General features: G+C 37.8%; 1 protein-coding gene across 2 annotated transcripts in view; it reads left to right on the forward strand.

Annotated features, from left to right (window-relative positions):
* Adck5 (aarF domain containing kinase 5) overlaps positions 1–26388 on the forward strand; it is a 458263-nt gene that overhangs the window by 323376 nt on the left and 108499 nt on the right. For both annotated transcript variants that reach the window (XM_067159689.2, XM_067159697.2), the window contains exons 6-7: positions 5660–5791; positions 13095–13260. In XM_067159689.2, the coding sequence (XP_067015790.2) occupies positions 5660–5791; positions 13095–13260 (298 nt within the window). The remainder of the gene's footprint in view (positions 1–5659; positions 5792–13094; positions 13261–26388) is intronic.

A 26388-nucleotide genomic window follows, 5' to 3' on the forward strand; every position in this document is an offset into this window, starting at 1 on the left:
ATAATCCGGGCTCTAGTAGGCACTTAACATCTGACTCTGTTCACTCCCCTTATATACCCTAGCGTGCCTCCTAACAACACTAATGCACTCTGGTGACTGTTCTACCTGTCACAGAGAATTGCAACTCTAATCATTTACATACCCACCAATGGTGTGTACCTGTTTGAAGTTACATTGACATCCGACCATTTCTTCTGGGTGCTTCAATCTTTTTGTCAGGCAGTGTATATTAAATAATCTCAAACTTGACTCTTGTAGTGGTGACATAACACCAAGTGTTCAATGGCAGGTAAAAACTCCTTTGTTGTAACACCTATCTCAGCGATTTTGCCCTGGGTTCTGTCTTAGGATCGGTGACCTCTGCACCAGTATAACCAACTTCACCAAAATCCAATAATATATGTAGAAGACATACTGAATATTAAAAGCATGTAATTACATATTTTGTTGCCAAATATGTAGGTACAAGAAAAGCTGTGGCCGAAGATCTACCAAGTATAGCTGAAGGCCTGCCTTCCTCTCCAACAGAGGAACAGGAATGAAATAGCCTTGTTTTCATTTCATTACTCCTTAATCTCACTGAGTAAAATAGGCTTCGCCTTAACAGCGGCTAGTATTACTAACCTTGCAGCTCTCCATTCAGGAAGCAGAGGGGCTGGTCTCCACCATCAGAGAATGTTTCTCCGTGTTTTTTCCATTCTCCTGTACTAATACCTGGATGGTTCCTATTGTAGGTCACGGCTCCACTCACCTCACCTTCTCCACATATCACATCACAGGTACAAATCTCCCTGGCCTGAGAGACAGCATTGCCATCTAAGAGGCTCTCCGTACCCTGCATGGGTACTGTATGAAAGCTTTGTTTTAAATTCCCAATCTCACCATGTAGAGTCGGCTTCAGCTTAACAGTGGCTAGTTATACTAGCCTTGCAGTTCTATACTTGGGAGGCAGAGGGGCTGGTCCCCACCATCTGCTGCCCTTAGAATGGTTTTCCATGTTTTTCTATTCTCCTGTACTCAGGCGAATGCCAGGACAGTTCCTATTATAGACCATGGCTGCATGTGCGTCACCATTTCTGCACATCACCGATACCCATTAAGAGGCTTACTATACCGAGCCTGGGTTCGGAATGAAAGCTTTAATCCCCCCACCTTCCATCTTATGGTGATATACATGAGCCATACTGCTCAAACCATATTATAATAAGCTTCCCACTGAGGGGATAGAAGGGCCTGCCTACCTTACGTTGATTTCCCTAACCACGCACACCTGAGGTACACACGATAATGCAAGTCCTACATGCACTCAGACAACTATATAGGCAAGATGATGTAATGACAAGAGACACATGTGCACAGAAAATACTATCACTTGTCAGAACAAGCTTGAAGTAATATTATAGTTTTCCAAGGCGGATGAATCTTGATGCTGTGAACACTTACAAGAATATTTGTATACACCTGGATTTGAACCGTCCATGGCTCTAAGAAGACTTGTTTGGAGTGCATGGTCATCCACCTCTCAATGTAATATACCTCCGATTCATGGTTTCAGGCATTCATTCTGTCGTACGGATCACTTGGCACAACCTATCCACACCGTCATATTACAAGCAGAAGCATTATAATGGCATGCTGAATTACAATATTTGCCAAAAAGTCTTTACCTCTTATTGCAAATATTACATATAGCCTGTTTTCCTTCAAATGGTGCTCTCGATTTACATTTCTACCACGTAGATGGCAAACAATGCAATATCAACCTTAAGAAATAGCTGTGCTAAATGGGTCTAGTGGCCCACCTGGCATATAAATAAAATTAATAAAGAACTGAAATCAAAGGTAAAGTTTTTTGCAGAATACAGAATTAGGTGTAACAGCGTGGAAGACATCACACTCGGTGTAATCATGGACTCTTTGATTATCCTGCATCATCATCCGTACTTTTCATGATTCTGTTTTGGTCTTTAGCCGGACCCGTGGTGTAGGGGTAGCGTGCCTGCCTCTTGCCCGGAAGCGCCGTGTTCGATTCCTAGCCAGGTCAGGGATTTTTCTCTCGACCTGAGGGCTGGTTCGAGGTACACTCTGCGTATGTGAGTAGAATTGAGGAGCTATCTGACGATGAGATGGCGGCCCCGGTCTCAAAAGCCCAGAATAACGGCCGAGAGGATGCGTTGTGCTGACAACATGGACCCTCGTAATCTGCAGGCCTTCGGGCTGAGCAGCGGTCGCTGGGCAGGCCAGAGCCCTTTCAAGGGCGTTAAGTGCCGTGGGGGGGGGGGGGGTTGGTCTTTAGTTCGTTTCTCATCTTCTAGCTTAGTTTTCCTATTGAATTATAGTGTATTTTTAACATATGTTTTCTTCAGAATTTTAAGGTGGCATGTTGTATGTTTGTCTGTCTTCCCATGTTTTGTTTTGTTAATTACCATTTACTATATTTCTATCACTGCTGTACTGTCTAACCATTTATAATATTCTGGAATTCAGGATCCTTGTGGTCATACGCTGGTGAGTGTATTGATGTTCTTTTTGATATATAATAGTGTATAGAGTAATAAATAAGTTACCTAATTTTGAGGGACTATAAAAAGACCTCTTCATTGTTGTGAAATGGATAACAATGGTATGATGGTAAACAAATGGGGTGAAAAGTAAGTCAGGTTGTATATTTCACCATGAGGAAAACTACTCTTAGTTTTAATTACTGTGCTGACGGAGTGAAGTACCTGATGGTGGTACTACTACTACTACTACTACTACTACTACTACTACTACTACTACTACTACTACTACTACTACTACTACTACTACTACTACTACTACTACTACTACTACTACTACTACTACTACTACTACTACTACTACTACTACTACTACTACTACTACTACTACTACTACTACTACTACTACTACTACTACTACTACTACTACTACTACTACTACTACTACTACTACTACTACTACTACTACTACTACTACTACTACTACTACTACTATTACTACTATTACTACTATTACTACTACTACTACTACTACTACTACTACTACTACTACTACTACTACTACTACTACTACTACTACTACTACTACTACTACTACTACTACTACTACTACTACTACTACTACTACTACTACTACTACTACTACTACTACTACTACTACTACTACTACTACTACTACTACTACTACTACTACAAAGGGCACTAGGAAAGTTTTGCAATACGCAAAAATGATTGGCTCGACTCCCCCTGTTATGGTGGGGGATGCAAAGAGGGGTGAAAATCGGTCTAGAAGACAGCAAGGCGCAACCTTCACACCAGTTGTTACCAAGCAGTGGGATTGAAAGCAAGTTAAGATGTCAGTGTGGTCTAAAGGTGAATATCACGCAATTATCCGCTACAGTTTTTCTCGTGGATTAACTGTTGACCAGTGCATGGAGGAAATGACTCCTGTGCTGGGGAAAGACTGTCCAAATCGGACAACAATTTTCCACTGTTACAAAGAGTTTCAGAGAGGAAATTTTGGGGTTGAAGACGATCCTCGTTCTGGGCGACCGTCTGAATCATGGACTGAGGAAAACATTGAAGCTGTGAGGAAAATGTTGCAGCAAGAGAGGTGGTTGACATATCGGCAGGTAGAAGAGACCCTCCACATCCCTGCATCAGCTATTCATTCCGTTCTACACGACCATCTCCATGTTAGAAAGGTTTGTTCCCTTTGGGTGCCCCATTCACTTTCAGAGGAACAAAGGGCACATCGAGTGAAATGGTGCCGAGAAATGCTAAAACAGTTTAAAATGGGACCTCGCTTAACGTCAGTAGCATCGTTACAGGTGACGAAACTTGGCTTTATTAATACGATGTCCCAACAAAATCCCAGAGCAAGGTGTGGCTGTTTGAAGATGATAGTACTCCTGTGACTGTGCAAAAGTCAAGGTCAGTGAAGAAAAGGATGATTGCAGTATTCTTCATTAAACGGGGCATCCTGACTCAGGTTGTGCTAGAAACACAAAGGACAGTTACTGCGAAGTGGTACAGTGAGACTTGTCTGCGTCAGGTCATCCAGGCTCTCAAGCAGGTCCATCCAAGGTCACGGCTCAACACTTGGCTCTTGCATCACGACAATGCTCCAGCACATCGTGCTAATCCAACAATGGATTTTCTTGCCAGATCAGGGTTGAGTGTGCTTGATCACCCTCCATACAGTCCTGATCTTGCCCCATGTGACTTCACACTCTTCCCAGAAGTGAAGATGAAGCTGAAAGGGCGGTGCTTTTCATCCGACGAGGAGCTTCTGGCAGCCTGGGATCAATGGTATAAAAATGTAACCGAAGAAAAGTGGCAGAGTTGGTTCAGTGACTGGTTTCAACATACGGAGAAGTGTATTGAATGGGGTGGAAATTATTTTGAAAAAGTCTGAAATGTTTACTCACATTGCAAAACTTTCCTAGTGCCCTTTGTACTACTACTGCTACTACTACTACTACTACTACTACTACTACTACTACTACTACTACTACTACTACTACTACTACTCTTCTTTATTGCCAATTTGTTGTGGATTGTGTTGTTCTATAGGTCTATACCACTATAAATACATAACCTTCATAATACCTTATAAATTGAGGTATTCTCATTAACAAGGTTATAAATGAAGGTTACATATCCCTTCATATAGTTATGAGGGTTTTTAGGGTGGCGGTGGTAATTATTATTTTAAGAGGAAGTACAACTAGACAATCGTCCTCTATAAAGCACTAATCAGAGAGAAAAAATGGAAAGGATCCGACACTTCGAAAAATGAAGATATCGGCCATAGGAAGACAAGGGCCAAGAAGTATGTGATAATGAAAGACTCTCTAGGCTTCGAATGCTCTAAAAGTGAGGAGCCTGGCACAAGTAAGTGTAAGCAATGGCAGGACTCAGCTCAAGGCTGTGTGGTCACTCCCAAGTTGTAGTAAGGATATAAAGGAGAGGGCAGATATTTCACTGGTAAGACCCCAATTAAAGTAAGGTTCCAGTGTATGGGATTATTGCCAGGGTTTACTTGTGTAAAAGAAAGCAGCATGATTTGTTCTGGCTGATTTCTGATTAAAGAGCGATGTTGGCCAACTTTGGGTTAAGAAGACTTGGTAGTAAGGAGACGAGCTGCTAGACTACGCGGTATGTTCCGAGCTGAGTGGAGAGATGGCTTGGAGTGACATTAGCAAACGAGTAAACTTGAATGGGGGTTTTAGGTAATATCATGATATGAAGATAAAGTTGGATTTCAAAAGGAAAAATTGGGCAAATATTATTTTATATGGGGAGGAATGGGAGATTGGTATAATTTATCGAGGGAGAAGTTTGATGAATTCCTACCTTTGAAATCACTTAAAGAAATCTGAAGACTAGGTATACAGTTGATAGGGAATCTGCCACCTATATGCAGATCAATGTTGATTGATGATATTAGATATTCTAGTCAGCACTATTTTATATACTTGTTTTCTTCAGTATGTATCTTGAAGTATAAAACATTTCTGTCAAATCTTATATCATATTCCTTCTTAACAACCAATACTCAGTACTTTACAAAACTGAAACCTGTATTTGTGAACTAAGCTAATGGGAAAAGAATAAATCCAGAAATAATATGATTTTTTTCTTTTTCATCTCAGGATTTGAGAGACACACTTGCACAGGAACTGGATTTTATTCATGAAGGCAAAAATTCTGAGCGTTGTGCGTCTGACTTGGCACATCTTCCTTTTGTATATGTTCCTCAAGTCATGTGGGATCTCACCAGCAAGGTATATAAGACATTAATATCTGTATATTAGTATAGTTCCAACATATAATATAATGGTATTAGATTGTTCTGCTTTATTCTTTAATTTGTGAGTAATGTTGCAAAAATAGTGTGGTGCTATAAGTTTTATCATATTTTTGTCCCAATTTTAATTCTTTTTGCATCAGTTGACTTTAATTTTATCAATACTCTCTTCAAATTAAGTTAAATTAATTTAATGGGATAAGAAAATGTTCTGGGCCCACCGGTATGGCAATATAAAAGAAGATGGAGAGAAACTGTTGGAATTTTGTATCAGAAAAAAACTGATAATAAAGAACACATGGTTTATGAAGAGGGATAGCCATATGATCAGCCAATATAGTTGGGATGGAGAGTATGGAACACTCATCGATTTTATAATAACAGACCGAGAATGGGGAAGATATGTCATGAATATGAAGATAATCCCCAGTGAAAGTATGGAAGGTGATCATAGATTATTAATTGTGGAATTAAAACAAGTAAAAATCCCTAAAATTGTACTGAAGAAGAAACCATAGATCAGAATTTGGGAAGTGGAGGAGGAGGATAAAAGAATGGCATTCCATGAAGAAGAAGAAGAGTGGGAAAATTTAAGACAGACATTTGTGCAAGCAGCAGTTGAGGTGTGCGGGAAAACAAAAGCAAGGGTTAAGGTAGAGGAGACACGGTGGTGGACAGACAAAATAAAAAAAATAAAAGAAGGGAACAAGGTGAAGAAAGAAATGGATAGGAAAAATCAAAAAATGTATCAGAGGGATGAGAATAAGATAGAAAGGTTACATGTGGAATACAAAAGATTGAAACTACATGTAAAGAGGAGTATCAAGGAAGAAAGGGAGAAAGGTTGGGGAGAGTTTACCAACAAAATTAAGCAAGATAGCTGAGGAAATCAGAAACTATTATAATTATAGAGTAATTACATCAAAAAGAAAAATCAAGAAAAAATCAAGGTATTAGAGAGAGAGAAGATGGATCCATTGCAGATGGCGAAAAGGGTCTCCAGAAGGTGATGGTAAATTATTTTGGAAAGCCTTATAATGAGGATGACTGCTTGGAGGAAGAAGGAGGTAAGAAAATGGAAATAATAGATGGAGAAAAAGAAGAGAACCTGATAACATGGTTGGAGCTTGAAAGGGCAGTGAAAGGAATGTCCAAAGGTAAAGCAAGTGGAAAAGACGAATTCAATGCTGATATGATTAAGGCAGCAGGAAGCAGTGGACTACAGTGGCTATACAGAGCCCTCAATGCCATATGGAAGGATGAAAGGATACCTGAAGATTGGCAACAAGGAAGCATTGTACCATTGTTCAAAAGAGGAAATAGGAAGAAATGTGAAAATTATAGAGGTATAACTCTATTATCACATGGGCTAAAAATAATGGAGAAAGTCATAGACAAAAGATTGAGGGTTACAAAGAAACACAGTTAGAGGAAGAACAATATGGCTTTAGACTGAATAGATCAATAACACTAGCCTGCAAAATAAAACTTTTTTTGTGTGGTAAAAACGAAACTAGGTGGGTTTTATGAATTTCTTAACGCAGAATTCGAGAAAAAAATCAGTTTTGGCGATTCACGTCTGGTTTGGTGGCAATTTTACAAAATATTATTTTGTTCTTACGTGAAATTGTTGATACTTAGTATTGATTAAATTTGATGTATTAATGTAAATTTCAGCTTGCAAAACGTAATCATATTTTGCATGCATTGAGTACACATAAACGCTGCTTTGTAAGCAAGTAGATAGTGTGTATTATATTTTTAATATATGTTGAAATTCGTGAAACTGAAGCATAAAGCGCCTATTTAGTTTCGACTGTACAGTTGTTCTTCACTGACAGCTCCTAAATTTAGAAGGAAATAATCCAGATGCGAAGTTAAGAAATGAAGCTTAAGGCTCATATTATAACCGAGTTCCTTAAACTGTACCAACATTTTCCTTACAATTTCTTTGTATTGAGGGTCCTTAATGTTGCCAAGGAATTTAGTCACTACATCTTTGAATGCATTCCATGCCTCTTTCTCAATTTTGGTCATCGTGTCTGTGAAAATTTTATCCTTCATCTGTTTACGAATCTGTGGTCCATCAAATATGCCTTCTTTGATTTTTGCATCTAATAATGAGGGAAATTTAGTGGATAAATATTGGAAGCATAGGCTACTTTTATCTAATGCCTCGACATACAGTTTCATCAATGCAAATTTGATGTGCAAGGGTGGAAGTAGAATTTCTTCACGGTCAATAAGACTTACATTCAAGACATTTTTGGATTCTGGTTGTAGTTGTTTCTTTTCTGTGCAATTCACTGTATCCCAATGTTTATCCTGTGCCCTGCTATCCCATTCGCATAGGAAACAGGGAAATTTTGTATAGCCTTTTTGTTGTCTCAGCAACAATCCAATGATCTTCAAATCACCGCAAATTTGCCACCCATGCTCATGATATTTAATTTTTCAAGCACCAACTTTAAGGTCTCGTATGTTTCAGACATTTTTGTGGAGTGTGCAAGTGGACGGATGCCAGAACATTTGTATTATGAAGCAAAACAGCCTTTAAACTTATTTTGGAAGAGTCAATAAAAACACGCCAGTTACTAGGATCATACTCTTTCTCTCCCAATCGACGTAGAAGATTTGAAACATCCGTACAAAATACAAGTTCATCTTGAGTATAATACTTTCGGACTGTTATCTTTGAAAGGAAACTGCTTTATTAGTCCATCATATCCATTGCATAAGGGCTGGGGCTTTTAACACGTCTGATTATTCAAGTGGTCTAAGATGAAAGACAAACTCTCAACTGTCTTATCTTCAATCCTACATACCTCGCGGTCTATTGCGTATCTGGGAGACTTTGTTATGAATTTACCAGGAAATCCCCAACTACAAAATGAAAATTTAGACAGCAATAAACCTATAATAAAATGCTAACAGTAACAAATCAAATCACATAATTGTATTCTAAAAAAAAAGTTGCGCAAGAACATCTCTCAACATTACATCTTACGAATTCATGCAGATACTAAAACACTGAATTGCGCCAAAACTAGACGTGATAGGAAAAAAATAGCATCATTTTCGGAATCAGGGCAGCAATTTCCATAAGAATTACATAGTTTCTATTTTACTGCAAAATCATGTTGGCTAGTGTAATAGACTTGATGTTTACAGTAAAAACGATAATGGAAAAACACATGGAAAGGAACAAGAAAATCATCTTTGTATTTTTGGATTTGGAAATGCCTATGATAAAGTTAAGAGAAAGCATGTATGGGAATGCCTACGGAAAGGGAATGTACCAAAATCATTAATTAACAAGATAAAAATGTTGTATCGTGATAGTAAAAGCAGTGTACAAGTGGGGAGTGGTGACTCTGAAACATTTTATACCAAAAAAGGTCTCAAGCATGGAAGTGCACTGTCGCCATTATTGTTTATTATATTGATGGATGAAATCGTAAAACGTGTAAAACAGAGTATCAGTAGCGATGAAGTGAATGCTTTGGTATTTGCAGATGATGTGGTAATTTGGGAAAAGGGAGAAAAGGAAGTACAAAGGAGACTGGACATTTGGAATGAAAATATGAAGGGGTTTTGGATGGTAATTAGTAAAAATGTAGTATAGCCTGAGCGAGCGACAAGTGCAGACGTGTTGTGTAGAGGATCCCGGTAGTGAGAGAGGGGAGTGCAAGAAAGAAGCGAAGAGTTTAAGGAGGATGATTGGTGGTGTGGAACAATACAGGGCAGTTATAGGAAGATGGCAGGGGAGAAAGAAGAAAGAAGAAGTAAAAGTTGGAGGAAGCAGAATGGAATTGGGAAGGAAGGGGGAGATGATGCTGACAGCGGCAGTGATTATAGTAATGCTATGGATCTGGGGAGTTGAATTGAATCCCAGGCTGATCTCCAGTGGAAGCATGAGTTGGGAAGATGTGGAAGTAATTAGAAGGGTAGTAAAAGAGGTGGTAGAAGAAGTCTGCCTGTTCGAGCAACTTAGAAACATGATACAAGAGCAAACTAAGGAGTTTGAGAAAATGAAGAAGTGGTTCCAGGAAAAGGCAGATGATACAACATCCAAAGTGAGAAACGACGATGAAGAAGTTGGACAGAGTGGTGAGGATTCACAAAGTGGTCGACCTAATCCAGGGCAAAATGAAAATTTATTTGAATGAAATAGATACAGATGATGTGGAGAGAATAGGTAAAGTAAAAGGAAATAGGACTATTAAAGTGAATCTGTTATTCACTTTGATGGCCGAGATAGTGATTAAAAATGTGGGTAACATACAGAGTGATAAAATATGGATTGAGAGAGACATGGGAAGTGAAGGGATAAAGAATGCAAAAATTCTTAAGAAACATTTGATAAGAGCTAGACACCAAGGATTGAGGGCCTTTATTAGGGGGCAGCAATTAGTAGTGATGAATGGCAGGTGGTTTAAATGAGCTGTGGGGCAAGAAAGACAGAAAGGAAGACGGTGTAGTGACAAGAAGTAGGAAGTTAAGTAAAGAAAGTTAGTGGCTGTCTGAGTGATGAAGTATAAGGTAGAGAAAAGTGAATAATTGGTGTAATGATAGGTAATGAAGAGTGTGTATTTATTAGTGATGTTGTAGCTGAAATGTATAGCGATTGTGAAATATTACTGGGTAATGGTTAGAGAGAGGATGAGAATGAGGTCGAGTTGATGGTATATGGTGGATGTGTTTGTTTAGTGAATTTAATGGTGAAGTGTGTTTTGGAAGTGTGTTTACAGTTAGAGAAAGGATGAGAATGAGGTGGAGGTGATGGTACATGGTGGTAGTTGTTTGTATAGTGAACGTAATGGTAAAGTGTGTTTTGTAGGTATGTTTACAGTTAAGGTGGTATATGGTGGTATGTGTTTGTATAGTAAATTTAATGGAAAAATGTGTTTTGGATGTGGGTTTATAGTTGAGAAAATTTGATTTATGAAAATGTGGTTGGGTGGAGGGCGATTAAGAGTTGGAAATGTGGTGTTTGTCTTCTTATTGTGTAACTGAGTGTGGAGTTGGACTTTAAGCAGTACAGTGCATGTGTGGTAAGATAGGTAGGCACAGCTCAGCAGATTGAGTAAGTGAAGACTTGAAGGAATTTAAATGGTAAGAGGACTGTTCTGAGTAAGCAGAAAGTCTGTACACTCAGCGGGAAGCGTGATCTTGCCAGGGTTCACTGGGAGTGGTATTGTATTGCCAGACTGGCATACCCAGGCAAAGTAAATCTGAGACAAGGTCGGGTGTCGCCTGCTGTAGTCATGCACCTTAGTGCAGTTGTACAGCTATATGTTACGTAAAATAAGCAGGCTGCGTAACATTTCCTAGTTAACTGGTCAGCACCGGCTTCACTCAGCGGTTAGCACTGCTGGGAGGAGATATTAACTATCCTTGTTAGTCCAGAATTTCTATAGTCTCGTGAGAATCCTCGTGAGTCCTGGCAATCACCATACATCTGGTAAGCACCAGATTCATGCACGCGGTGGGCATTGCCTGGTCGACCCACCCTGTTGCCATGAGAAGCCTCGTGGTCTCAGGCCTCGCCGGGCAGTGGCCACTGCGAGAGGGGACCACTATACTTATTATAGCATGTTTAGTACTTATAACGGTAGATTAGATTTACTCATAGGGCCAACAGCTTTCCGATAGTGTGTTGACCGTTGGCCATCTAATTTCAATTTCTATATGGTTTTGTTTCCTTAGGCTGCTGCTGCTATTATTATTATTATTATTATTATTATTATTATTATTATTATTATTATTATTATTATTATTATTATTATTATTATTATTATTGTTGTTGTTGTTGTTGTTGTTGTTATTATTATTATTATTATTATTATTATTATTATTATTATTATTATTATTATTATTATTATTATTATTATTATTATTATTATTATTATTATTATTATTATTATTATTATTATTATTATTATTATTGATTTGAACTCTATATTGGGTGGAGGCCATTTTGGTTCAATAAATCATGTACCTATCTATCTACTTATCTATCTATCTATCTATCTATCTGTCTGTCTAATTATTAAAAAGAAAACTAGTCATGCACTGTGGAAAAGAGAAAAAGAGAAGCCAAGTGAACATAGATGGAGAACGGTTAGAGAATGTAGAACAGTTTATATATCTGGGTAGCATTATTAATGGAAGTAATGAAATCAACCCTGAAGTTAATAATAGACTAAGTAAATGTACAACATTTTATCATCAAGTCAGAGAGCTTTTATGGGATGACAAAGTACCCAAGAGAACAAAATTAACATTATATAAACAGTATTTCATACCAATTATTACATATGGACTAGAAACGCTGGTAACTAATAAGAGACAAGATAGTAAGATCCAAGCAGTAGAAATGAAATTTTTAAGAACATTGGTTAAAAAGACAAAAAGAGATAGAATTCAAAATATTAAAATCAGAGAAGAGTTAAATATAGAACCGTTAGTACAGAACGTACAGAAAACAAGACTGAGATGGTTTGAACATGTAAAAACAATGGGAAAGGAATGGGTAGCAAGAAGGGAATTAGAAAGAGAAGTTAAGGGGAAGAGACCAGTTGGAAGACTGAGAAGAAGGTGGATGGATCAGATTTAGAAGGACATTAGAGAATCTGGATTGGATGTGGTGGAACTAATGGAGCAGGAAAAGTGGAAGGACAGAAAGGAGTGGAGGAGGCTTGTTTACCACACCCAGGCGACTGGAGTGGACTTTGATGATGATGATGATGAATTTAATTTCAAGGATGTGATTTTTGTTTTTAAACTTTCTTCACCCAAATGTGGTCCTAGAATCTACACTGACTGTATTCTAGATGGCCTTGAGTGAAATGGATTGGAATTTTAAAGTTAGGAATTAGGAAGCATTTTGAATGATTCTTGTGAAAACTGCAAAACTAGAAAGACTATTGATGTTTGGAATAATTGTGTTTAAAATTGAGGATGTAATTTTATCTGTCATTTTGATACTTGCTAATTTTAGTTCAGAGCAGTTTTATGCAGATCAGTATTAGGAACAGTATTGATCAGGTAGTGAAAAAAAAAAATTGCTTGTGGGTTGAAAGTAATCTTGTGTAATTAATGACAGTGTGACATTGAATTCTTTGAACTGCAATTCTTTGCCAAATAATATTTTAAAAATTGTTTACTTAGGGTGAAATGTGTGTCTTGTCTCTTCTTGATCAGGTATCATGATTTTTTGCACTTGACATGACAATGCAATGATTTATTTAAATGTTTTTTTTTTTTTTTTTTCCCAGAGAATTCTGACTATGGAATTTGTTCACGGTACAAAGATAAGTGATGTTGCAGAGTTGAAGAAACAGGGATTCTCTCTAGCAGATATTGATTTGAAATTATTCAAAACTTTTGCTGAACAGATTTTTCACACTGGATTTGTACATGCCGACCCACATCCAGGAAATGGTAATTAGACTACTAAACATTCATTATTAAAATGTTACATATTATATGTACAGTTGTTTCCACTACTTTTTATTACCTTTTGTATCCTTGTACGAGGTGTGTTTTTTAAGTAAGGGCCATTTGAAAATAACTACACAATGAAAGACTTTTTCAAACACCACATTTATGTTCAGATTCTACATACTTTATTTTTCAACATAGCTGCCAAGTTTGTTTAAACACTTATCATACCTTACAACTCAGTTTCGAATACCCTCTTCATAGAAGCTTGCCACCTGCTCCGATACCCAAGATTTCTTGATCTTGATCTTGCGCTGGGACAGAGTCTGTTTGGCCTCATTATAGGGAGGATGTTGTTCAGGGGGAAGAATAGTCGGAATATTACCAGGTATGGATGGGAAGATGGAGAACTAAAACGTTGCTTGATACATATTAATGAATAAAGAGCCGTTGTAGCAAAACTTAAAGTAGGTAGGATTGTACAGTTATAAGAATGAAGAAAATGAAAAATAAGGCGATAGATATTGAAAGAAAAATGTATACAAGAGAGTTTGTGAAGGAACCAAATCATCTAATACCATGAAAGAATATTTGAAATGTCGGAGAGGAATGCAAAATTCTAATTGTGCATTTGTTGCCAATACAGAAGAGTATGTATTAGAATATCAGGTGAGATGAATTGAATGCAGGAATTACAAAGTGAAAGAGAGAGTTAAGAAAAAGAAGAAACTGTGGTGAAAATAAAAATGACAAAGACTAAAGAAAGTAGAGAATTAACACTGAAGCAGAAAGAATGTGTAAGGAAGTACTGTAGTTGCTAAAGAAAAGCTGGGAACTGTTCACTCAGGAAATACAAGTATATTTGAACAGTAGAATGAGACTATTATAGTGAAGAGTAAACATCTAGAAGAACATAAACATTAACACTAGAGTTGAAAGACAAAGATGGAATAATATAGACAACACTAGTAGAAATAAAAAGCCAAGCTGGCTGGCTCAGATGGTAGAGAACTGGCTATCTGACTTCAGCATGACAGATTTGATCCCACGTCAGTCTGATGGTATTTGAAGGATCTCACATACGCCAACCTTGTATTGGTAGATTTCCCAACATGCAAATAACTCCTAAGGGGCAACATTTCTGGCAGCCCAGCATATCTGAATACTCTAAAATGAGTTTGTGGAATGTAAAATTGATAACATTATTAATAGAAATAAAAAGCGTATGGGAGGAATATTTTCAAAACTTTTAAAATAAAAATATATGTAGTAATGAAACAAAGGAAGATATTCAACTAAGAGAAGTTGAAACGAACATTGGTATGGAAAAGATGGAACTGAAAATTAAAAAGATAACATTAGAGAGAGCTGTGAAAATGGATTAAGCTACAGTAGAAATAATAAGTGCAGTGAACCTGTAGACTGATGAAGGGTGTATGGAAAAGAAACATGTCCCAGAAGGTTAAAAAGGAAATTGTAATACATATTTCAAAGATAAGAAAGTTATGACTATACAGTAGGCGAGTAACAGTTGAATCCCATGTTGCTGTAATCATAGAGAAATGGTGGACTTGCAGCTTTAAGATTTAAATCAGCAATGACCCCTCATTTCCATTGTGAGATCAGCAAAGTGTCACCTAAGCACAAATTGTTATTGCTTGGTGATTTCAGTGCCCGAATTGAGAGTGATAATCGGCTGTGGGAAATTGTAATGGGTATGGGTTGTTGTTTCTCAGCCTTTGTGCTGAGCTTGAACCAGTACTGTCTGGTTCCATGACTAAATCGTTAGCATGCTTTGATCCAAAGGATCCCGGGTTCAATTCCTGGCTTGATTGGGTTTTTTAACCTTTACTGGTTAATTTCAGTGGCTGGGGGCCTGGGTGTATGTGCCGTCTTCATCATTAGAATTCATCATAGGTAGGGCCCCATCCTCACAGACGCGTAGGTCGCCTATACGGTGTCAACTCGAAAGAGCTTCATCAGGCCTTTTCAGAGGCCACATGCCATTATATTATTATAATCATCACCAATACTCCATTTTGGGGATCTAACCATTTTAAGACCATGTGGATGCACCCATGTTCCATGTTCTGTCATCACCTGGCAATGTGATAAGAAAGACACACTTATCACCAAGACCACAAGAAATATTCATCACTGCTGGAGAGATCACAAACTTCTGATCTGCAAACTCAGAATTTCTTTTCCACTGTAAAGTGGCCCAGGTAGCCCAGCATTGCTCAGATGTGTCCAGAAGGAAGTTCACCATTTACAAACATAAAACAATCCATTGCTGCACAGTTCCAGAATTCAATCTGTGAGGGCTGGCATCTAATCCAACTATCACAAATGATGTGGAGCAAGAAGGGTCAACAATTTGAACTATTCTTCTTGAGTCAACTAAGGAATCTATTGGTTTGGTGAAAAGAAGAGGCGAAGCTGGTTTGAGGACAGCAATACAGAAATGATGAGCTTCATCAGTGCCAAAATACAAGCTCTGTACCTTTCAGCAAGAACCGGGCAAGTTCGCCATGCGGTTAGAGTTGTGCAGCTGTGAACTTACATCCGGGAGATAGTGGGTTCAAATCCCACTGTCAGCAGCCCTGAAGATGGTTTCCCGTGGTTTCCCATTTTCACACCAGGCAAATGCTGGGGCTGTACCTTAATTAAGGCTATGGCCACGTACTTCCCACTCCTAAGCTTTCCCTATCCCATCATCACCATAAGACCTATCTGTGTGGTTTCACATTTTCACACCAGGCAAATGCTTGGGCTGTACCTTAATTAAGGCCACAGCCGCTTCCTTCCCACTCCTAGACGTTTCCTGTCCCATCGTCGCCATAACACATATCTGTGTCGGTGTGACGTAAAACAAATAGCAACAAGAACAGACCTATCTGTATCGGTACGGCGTAAAGCAAAAAACAAACAAAAAGCAAACCTTCAGCAAGATCAATTCTCCAGCTTGAAGAAAACCCATTTTCAAGGTTGTAAACAGAAATGCCAGATTTGAATCAGGAAAATGAAGAATAACTAGTGGCAACAGAAAGCTCAAGAACTTCGAAGGTTATCCAATGCAAAAGACCTGTAATACTTCTCTGGAGGGATTAAAGAGCTGTATGGGCCAGTTTGTTCTTCAGTGGGAACTTAGAAATCAGCTGACAATGCTTCCACCTAAGGATATTTTGGAGCACTGGAAACAACACATCACTCTTTTAAATCACAACCCTACCACAGCTGAGGACTTCCCCTTTGATGTGCCAAAACAGCCCCCTCAGCTATGGATGGGAATGCCACTATCATGCAAGGAATTCTGTGAAGCTCTCAACAAACTGAAACCCAGAAAGGCACCTGGACCAGTATTACAGGTCTTTTGCATTGGATAACCTGCTGTCCATAGCTGGAAAATTTCTTGCTAGAAATCAGCTGACAATGCTTCCACCTAAGGATATTTTGGAGCACTGGAAACAACAGATCACTCTTTTAAATCACAACCCTACCACAGCTGTTCCCCTTTGATGTGCCACAACAGCCCCCTCAGCTATGGATGGGAATGCCACTATCATGCAAGGAATTCTGTGAAGCTCTCAACAAACTGAAACCCAGAAAGGCACCTGGACCAGTATTACAGGTCTTTTGCATTGGATAACCTGCTGTCCATGGCTGGCAAATTTCTTGCTAGGATTCTGCTTAGCCATATCCCGGTTGTCTCTGAGAAGATTCTTCCTGAATCTCAGTGTGGTTTCCATGCCTCAATAGACACAACTGACATGATCTGCACTCAGCAACTCCTAGAAAAATGTACAGAAAACAGCAACCTCTCTACTTAGTGTTTTAAGATCTGGAAAAGGCTTTTGATTCTGTCCCCCACAAACCTACTATGCTGGCGTAGCAGGGGGAGAAGTGATACTCCCACGTGGTGCGTTCCAGGTGGCGGATAGGAGGGTCCTAACCGGCTTGCCGGCGACTTGAGGGAAATAAAATACCTCTCGCAGACCAAACACACAACCCCCTGTGGGTGGGGGGCGCAGACAAAGAATACACCCACGGTGTCCCCTGCCTATCATAAGAGGTGACTAAAAGGGGTGACCAAGGGATGATTGTATTAGAACCATGAATTTACTTGTGATTAGTACCACCATGCAAGAAACACCATGGGTCACTTTTACTTGCGCGTTGAGTTTTTTCTCCAGGGTTTGTTGCTTAATTGACAATTCATGAAATAATTTATTATCTACTTGAGTTAGGAAGAGGTTCCATTGTGCACTTGGGAGAAGATTAGCAATTTCTAGATGTGTTTCATATAATCTGTTGTTTAAAAATGATTTTTTCTTGTATAAGAAACAAATTTTGTTTTTTAACCTAATTTTGTTGGTTATTCTTTGGGTTTTTGACATGTGAGGGGAAGAATGGGTTTTTCTGATACAACTTTGAAGAAATTTGGGGGTAAGATTATTGGAAATACATTATTTTAGGAAGTTGATATCTTTTCCTAATTTAGCGATCTTGATCTGTAACGTGCTACTGCCATAACCTCTCCATCGACGTTCTACGAGTTTCTGCAAACTTCGTCGCATGTACATCTCCACATACTCTACAATTTTATGTTTCTACAAGACTATAATGCTATTATTATTATCTGCTCTGGTTATCAATACTTCTTCCTATCATCGGAATTACCTTACTTTGCTCACCTGTCGTTACCCTCCGACATTTCTCGACACACTGACTGCTGTCTTTCTGTCTGCCTCGCACCTACTACGTCATCTGCCACGTCACATGATCTTTCTCGAATGAACTGGTCTTCGCTTCCGGGCGTGTATATATTGGACTGCTTGGCCCGTATTGGGCAGACTGGCATCATCTTCTGTAAATAGTGTGTGTGTGTGTGTGTGTGGAGGGACTACAGACCTCGCACGGCTTGCCGTGTGCTGCGCCATTTTCTTCCCTACCAGCTGATGGAGTTATTCTGAAAAGACTTTGGTGAGCTAAACATATCATTTACTAAACTTGTTTTGGAAACTTTAAACTCGGCCTGTTTCGGCATTTTGAGTGATGGCATGCTGTAAAAACTTTCAAGGCCTTGGTTTCGAGTCTAACTCCTTGCCACCTTCAAAACTGATGAAGATTAATTGATTTTTAGTGCTGAACAGTTGGTGATGTGGACTGAGCCTAAACATCGTCAAACAGAACTTTCACTACCTTAGACGATTCTGAAAAAAATCTATTGGCAGATCAAACATTCTCCAGCATTACGCAGTCGGAGTTTCCTTTCTTTTCATCCTCACTTATCCTTATTGTACTGATCCTCCTTTTTACCCTACCCTTTTCTCTTTTATTAGGTGTATATGCTTTTTATATTAGGGCGCCCTGGAGGCGTATTCGGTTTTTTTTTTTTTTTTTTTTGTGTGTGTGGCCAAATATTTCTTGATCTTCATGGTAAAAGTGTACTTGTTCCCTCCAAATTTGATCAGATAATAATATTAATAATTATCTTTTGAGGTGATTGTGTGTTTGTGACACCTCTCTTTTCAAAATAATAATAATAATAATAATAATTGAGAAAACTGGTTTTGTGATCTAGTTCCATTATATGGTCGAGATTCACGCTGACACAGTGTTCTATGTAACGATTTTTGTAATTTTGTCCAAACTTATCTGTGGGTTAGTCCCCTTTCGAAAACGTTTCCTCTAAAACGGGGACCCGAGCTATTTTGCCTTTGTAATCAATACCTGGGATTTTTGCTCGGACTATATGTTCTTGGTTAACAAGGTGTATATTGTGATAAACTTTTTTCACCAATTTTATTGAAAAAAAAAAGAGTTGTTCTTTCAAAGAAAGAAATATATCATCTGAGATGATTATCTGTTTAACTTTGGAAAAACTGTTAAAGCACGGACCTTGCATGGCAGTTCCTTTTTAATCTCTTGTATATATATTGGTCAATTTTATTCTGTACGTTTAGCTTAATTATCCCTTTGATACTTTCCTAAAATGTCCAGGGTATATTTGAGGATCTATTTTCTCAAAAAAATGTTAGTGTGTACTGTATTCTCGTTAAAGCCACTGTTTCCAATACACTTAGTCATCTAAAATTTTTTTTTTTGTAACGTGGTGTTCTTTTTTGATGTTTGGTACCTACCACGGTAAACCTCTCCTACTATCCCCCCCAGTACTGCTTCCGCTCACTCTGCTCCTTTCTTGTTTGATGTGATCGACTCCTCGGTGCAGTGTTGCCTATGCACAGACATCGTTTGGTAGTTTTTTCTTTCAACTGGGATGAAAAGATTAGTTTTGGAGAAAGCTCTCAAGATATCTTAACTATGTTGCACAATACGTCACAGATCTTAAGGCCTGTGTAAGAGAACTCAACATTCTTAAGAACAACTCTTCTTCACATAAATTTCAGATTAAGAACAATAACACACCCTCCAAAACCATTGAACAATTCCATCCTCCCATTGTAAATTTATCTAAAACAACTGTGAGTGATGATGAAAACTTAATTCTTTCGAAGGGCCTCCAACACAATTGGCCCAACCTCAACACTTTCAATGTAGCCACCAATTTAATTATTGCATCTGAAATAGCCATTAACAAAATGCCAACAGATGAACAAGATGAAATCAGATATGAAGTAAAAAGAAAACTCGAAAAAATCTTTGTTAACAATAACAAAAACACTTCTCTTAATAATTATAATAAAATAATATTAATGATAATAAACTCCTAAAATGAAAGAAAATCAATGACAATAATCTCATCATCGCCAAATCTGATAAAGACAACACTACTGTCATAATGGAAAAAAACTGACTACTTAGATAAAACTAAAAATGTTTTCAGTGACTCTTCTTTTTCTATAGTAAAAAAAGACCCAAACATGAAAATCCAATGCCTACTCAAACAAACTTTTAAAAACACTTCCTTTCTCCTCACAGATCAGGAAAAAACTAAATTAATAAACATGAACCCAGGCCTACCCACTGCCAAAGCCCTCCCAAAAATTCTCAAATCTAACATTCCCATCCGTCCAATAATCAATTACAGACCCGGTCCCCTATACAGTACTTCTAAATTCATCCAAACATTTTTACTAAAAAACTATCAATTTTTATCCAACAAATCTATCAAAAACATTTCTGAACTAATCAACAAATTAAAGAACTTTGATATCCAACCAAATTTTTCTCTCCATTCTTTTGACATTGTAAACATGTACCCTAGTATTCCAATTTCCAATCCCCATAATAAACAACAACCTAAACAAATTCAGTAACCTGAGTAAACTTGAAAGTCAAGACTTCATGTCTATTTTAAAATTGGTTCTCAACAATAATTATTTTACCTTTGATAACACCATTTATCAACAAGATGGCTTGGCTATGGGCTCACCGGCTTCAGGCATTCTTGCTGAAATTTACCTTGACTTCTTAGAAAACACAAAAATTAATAATAATAATAATAATAATAATAATAATAATAATAATAATAATAATAATAATAATAATAATAATAATAATAATAATAATTTCTCTGACATCCTCTTTTGGGCCAGATATGTCAATGACACATTAGTAATTTTAAATGAAGAATCAACCAACACAGCCTCTACACTTCTTCATCTCAACAACATAGACTCTAACATTAAATTCACTCTCGAATCAGAACACAACCAAACTCTTAATTTTCTAGACTTAACTATCACTAGACATCCTTCTTCTTTATCTTACAAAATATTCAGAAAACCAACCCAAACAGCAACCACAATACGAGAAGATTCTTCGCACCCTCAAGCACATAAACGCGCTACTTATAACAGCTTAATTTTTCGTGCCTTCAACACCCCCATGTCTAAAAAAGATTTAAATAATGAATTGAACACCATCTGTAACATTGCTAAATTCAGTGGCTTTAACAACTCCTTCATAAACCGTATCATCAACAAATTCAAACACCGTCCTAAAACCACGTTATCTAAAGACATAACAAAACCAACTGCATTTTCCACTTTCATTTCACTCAAGATGCTTATCAAATAACTAATGTTTTTAAAAAACACAACATGAAAATTTCTTTTAGAATTAACAATAGAAATTTTGATATTTTACACAACTCTAAATCACTAAATAAATCCAATAATTTTTCTAAATCTGGAGTATATACAGATTCAAATGTAACAACTGCAGCTCCTCCTACATCGGACAAACTGGCCGCAACTTCAATATCATATACTCCGAACATATCAACGCCATTAAATACAACAGATTCTCCGCCATAGGACAACACATACAAGACTCCAATCATAATTTCACCAATATTGGAAAAGACATGAAAATACTTAAAATCATTAACAAAGGCCCCCTCTTAAACACTACTGAAAATTGCTTTATTCACCTTGACCAATACTTCAACCCTAATTTCAATTTAAACGACATTTCTGAAAAACCCAACATCCTTTTCAACTTCCTAATTCTTCTTCTCAAAAATTCTAAATTTCAAAACCCCAATTCTATTTTCCATGCCTTACAAAGTTCCTACCCACACTTTCTACCTCCAATAACCCACCCTCCTAACCCACTCTAAACTACCCCTCCTTCATCTCCCTATCTTATCCTTCCTCAACACCGTTTAACTTCAATCTCTTTTATTCTTCTCTTATTCCACTATTCCTCTTCCTCTATTAATTTATCCTATCTTTCCTTTTCACCTCAAAAAAAAAAAAAACACAACAATGCCACCTTCATTTCGGTTCTTCTCATTCAAATTTAACTCTTGCCTTGTGCCAACTTTGACTACTTCAATCATGACCTGAATATTTTACATTTTAAAAAATAGCACACTGTGCATATATGTTTTCATTTGTTTCCGGTATTGCACTATTTACTATATTTTTTTCTCTTCACAATTGTTTCTTTCACGTCAACTGTTCCAAAAATTCTACAGGATCACAATTACTTATTCAATTATATTGAATTATATTATATGTATCTATATATGCTTACATTCCCGCAACCAAAACAAATACTGGATCATTAAGCTATTCTTCATTTTACGTTGGTGTTTGAAACCACAGTGCCTGATGTTGAATATATCCTGCTGATCACCGGGAGCTGGCAAGTTACTTCAATTGATCTACTCATCTTCAGCTTCAACATGATTATATGGATCTTCATATGTGTTCGACTTTGTTATGACTTTGTGCCTGACAGTGTATGCAAGCTAGCTCATTTAACCATTCTCTGCTTTTCATAAACATTCATAAACACTGCATGTGCCATACTGCCATTTAGAAAATTACGCACTGTTTCTTTTAAGTGACTTACATTTTACTTCTTCTGAATTGTACAGTGTTTACCCCTGTCATTTTTATATCGCCTCTTCTACTGATCCGGAGTGAACTTGATCTTTTATTTTCTTATTTATTTATTTTCCTAGGGTCGAAACCGGTAACACTTCTACTTATTATTAAATAAGAATGTAATCGCTGCATTTCTTATTCTTTTGTATTGAATAGGTTGAACCTCTTCATTCATTATTTCAATTTTAACTGTGATACTCTTCAATACGGAACAATGAAATTTTTATCTTTAAATAAGTAAAAAGCTAGCTATTGGCTTTATGTCGCACCGACACAGATATGTCTTATGGCGACGATGGTACAGGAAAGGGCTAGGACTGGGAGGGAAGCGGCCATGGCCTTAATTAGAAGTAAAAAGAGTTTGCAAAAATGTTGGGAAACATTCACCCAGGAAGTAAAAGAGAATTTGAACTTTGGGATAAAATGATTAATTGGAATTATAAGAAACTGTAGAAATGAAGCCGTGAATACAGGGTTTGTGTAGAATAAAGGAGGAGTAATACTGACAAAACCAGAAAAGATAATGAACAAATGGAAATAATATTTCAATGAACTACTATACATGGAGACAGTGTCCAGGCAGCAGTAATAGAAGAAATAACAGGGAAGGAATTAGACATTACAGTGGCAGAGGTGGAATGGGCAATTAAAAAGATGAAGGTGGGAAAAACTGTGGGAATAGATGAAGTAGCCACAGAAATGATCAAGGCTCCATGACAGCTGGACTCCTATGGATTTAAAGAATACTCAAGTGTGTATGGAGAGAGAAAAAGTTTGTGAGGATCAGGAAAAGGTGTCTGTAATACCAATATTCAAGAAAGGAGATAAGATGGTGTGTGGCAACTACTGAGGAATGACCATCATCTCCCATGTTGCCAAGATAATGGAAAGGATATTGGAAAGAAGAATTAGAAAAAAGGTGGAAAGCCAGTTACAAGAGGAACAATTTGAATTCAGGTGTGGAAGGTCAACAGTAGAATCCATTTTCATTCTGAGAGGGATCATGGAAAAGAGCTGGGAATATGGGAAGGATATGGTAGTGACTTTTATAGAAAAGGAATATGATAGCATTCCCAGAAGAAAAGTTTGGGAAAGTCTGACATACAGGGGCGTTGGCAAGGGACTAATAATAATGATAAAAGCTATATGATAATTATAATTATAAGTATAATTATTGCAGCTGTGTGAAGACAACAGTGGGTAGATCAGAATGGTTTGAAATTGACAATGGGCTAAAACAGGGGGTGTGCTGTCACCTTTGCTGTTCATAATGGTGATGGATGACATTGTAAAGGCAGCAAGGGAAGATTATAGAGGGGAAAGAATGAATGTAATGATGTTTGCAGATGATGTTCGTAAATTCCATGGAAAATGCACTCGCAAATAACCAGTAATGTCTTAACTGATGAAACTGTGTCACTTCAGCAGATATTCAGTGACCTCCGTTGACATCAGTACACTTTTGGAGATGGTGAACACGAGAAAGTTGCACATATAGTAGTGTTTCTACAGATATTGCTGCACATGCCGGAATAATACGTTGTACGTTGTTGCATATTTTTTAGTGTAGTTGGGGATTCCTGATACACTTGATCTTTCACTGTGCCCCAGAGAAAAAAGTCTAACGGTGTCAAGTCAGGGAACCGATCTGGTCATCTCACAAGACCAACCCGTCCTATCCACAGATTTGGAAACTTTGCATTCACAACCTTTCTGGAAACATGTGCACAGTGTGCAGGTCAACCACACTGATACCTGCGTTTCGAATACCGCATCCTCCATGACAAGGGGTGGAACATCTTTAAGATGCTGTCTGTTTAATGCCCCCTAATAAAAATAAGGATCTACAATACGGTTACCAATGATACTACACCAAACATTGACATTCCACTGTCATTGATGAGCAGTCACACAAAGCCAGTAGTGCATGTTCTGCAGATTCATATTACCATAATTTGTGAATAAAGCTTCATAATACCAATATAATGGTCCGTTATTGGACATTATAAATTTTCCAGCTAACTCATTGTTGGTTGCCTGCGCTTCGCCCCTGTGTGCTAAGTTAGGCTCATCAGTTGGTACTTAGCTAGGTAAGGTACACAAGGCTAGTGTATACCGTGGATGCCACTGCATAGGCTACTTGAAGCCACCAGCAGTGCCAATGCACTGTGAGAGACTTTGTCTCTTTTCCAAAATTGATACCTGCCTGGCCATCAGATAATACAGACGTTGATTCCCATATTGACATTAAATATTTGTCCTGAATGAGTAAATTTATAATACCAATATTCCGGTCCGTTATTGGACATTATAAATTTTCCGGCTTACTCATTCTCGGTCGCCTGCATTTCGCCCCTCTGTGCTAGGTTGGGCTCATCAGTTGGTACTTAGCACACCCACCAAGATGCCAGGCTAGTGCATACCGTGGAGGCCACTGCATAGGCTACTTGAAGCTTTCAGCAGTGCCAATGCACTATGGGAGACTTTGTCTCTTTTTTCCAAAATTGATGCCTGCCTGGCCATCAGATGATACAGACGTTGATTCCCATAGGGAACATGAAAATAAAGCTTCATCCATAAACAAAATATCACTTAGAAAATTAGTAATACCTTGCAACTGTTGAAGTGCAAAACTACAGTATGAAATGCATGATTCAAAGTCATTCCTGTATACTTCTTGTTGCAGTGTCATATGAAATGCATGAAACATATAGGCTTATGCAAAATTATCCACACAATACTGTGGCTTGTTCCCGGACTGCATTGAATGTGTTGTACACTCTCCTCCGGATACAGCAGCCAGAACAATGATTTTTGTTTCTGTTGTTAGTTGGTTTGTTCATATGTTGAGGCTTTCTGGGAGCCCAGCCTCCTGTTTCTGTGAGACTTGTATAGATGTTGGTAATGGTATGAGTATGTATTGTATTGTGCATTCCCTTTGGTACTCAGTAATTAACAGCAGGTTTTATCCTGTTGGGGTGTTGCAGTATAAAAATAGAGTAAGACTAAGTAGTATTATAGTGTAGTAGTATATTAATTGCCTTATTGTCGTGTGATCTTTGGGTACTATCCTGGGAAATATTTATTTCCTTTTATTTTTTTGCACATAATAAGTTATTTTATTTTTCCTTTTCTTTTCAATTTTCCATAAAAAATGCCTAAGGAGTGCAAATGTAGGAACTGTGGGTGTGGCAAGGTATTAAGGAGTATGAGGGAGGAGTTGGAGAGTTTGAGGGAGATAATTATCAATCAATCAACCAATCACTACTGATCTGCATTTAGGGCAGTCGGCCAAGTGGCAGATTCCTTATCTGTTTTCCTAGCGCATCCGGGAAATAGTGGGTTCAAATCCCACTGTCGGCAGCCCTGAAAATGGTTCTCCGTGGTTTACCATTTTAACACCAGGCAAATGCTGGGGCTGTACCTTAATTAAGGCCACAGCCGCTTCCTTCCCATTCCTAGGCCTTTCCTATCCCATCGTCGCCATAAGACCTATCTGTGTTGGTGCGATGTAAAGCAAATAACAAAAAAAAAAAAAGTTTTCCTAGCCTTTTCTTAAATGATTGCAAAGAAACTGGAAATTTATTGAACATCTCCCTTGGTAAGTTATTCCAATCCCTAACTACCCTTCCTATAAATGAATATTTGCCCCAATTTGTCCTCTTGAATTCCAGCCTTTTCTTCATATTGTGATCTTCCCTACTTTTAAAGACACCACTCAAAATATTTATCTCGCGCGGCTGAGCTTGCATCCGGGAGATAGTAG

Source organism: Anabrus simplex, chromosome 1, assembly GCF_040414725.1.
Source record: "Anabrus simplex isolate iqAnaSimp1 chromosome 1, ASM4041472v1, whole genome shotgun sequence".
In the NCBI taxonomy this organism is placed as follows: domain Eukaryota; kingdom Metazoa; phylum Arthropoda; class Insecta; order Orthoptera; family Tettigoniidae; genus Anabrus; species Anabrus simplex.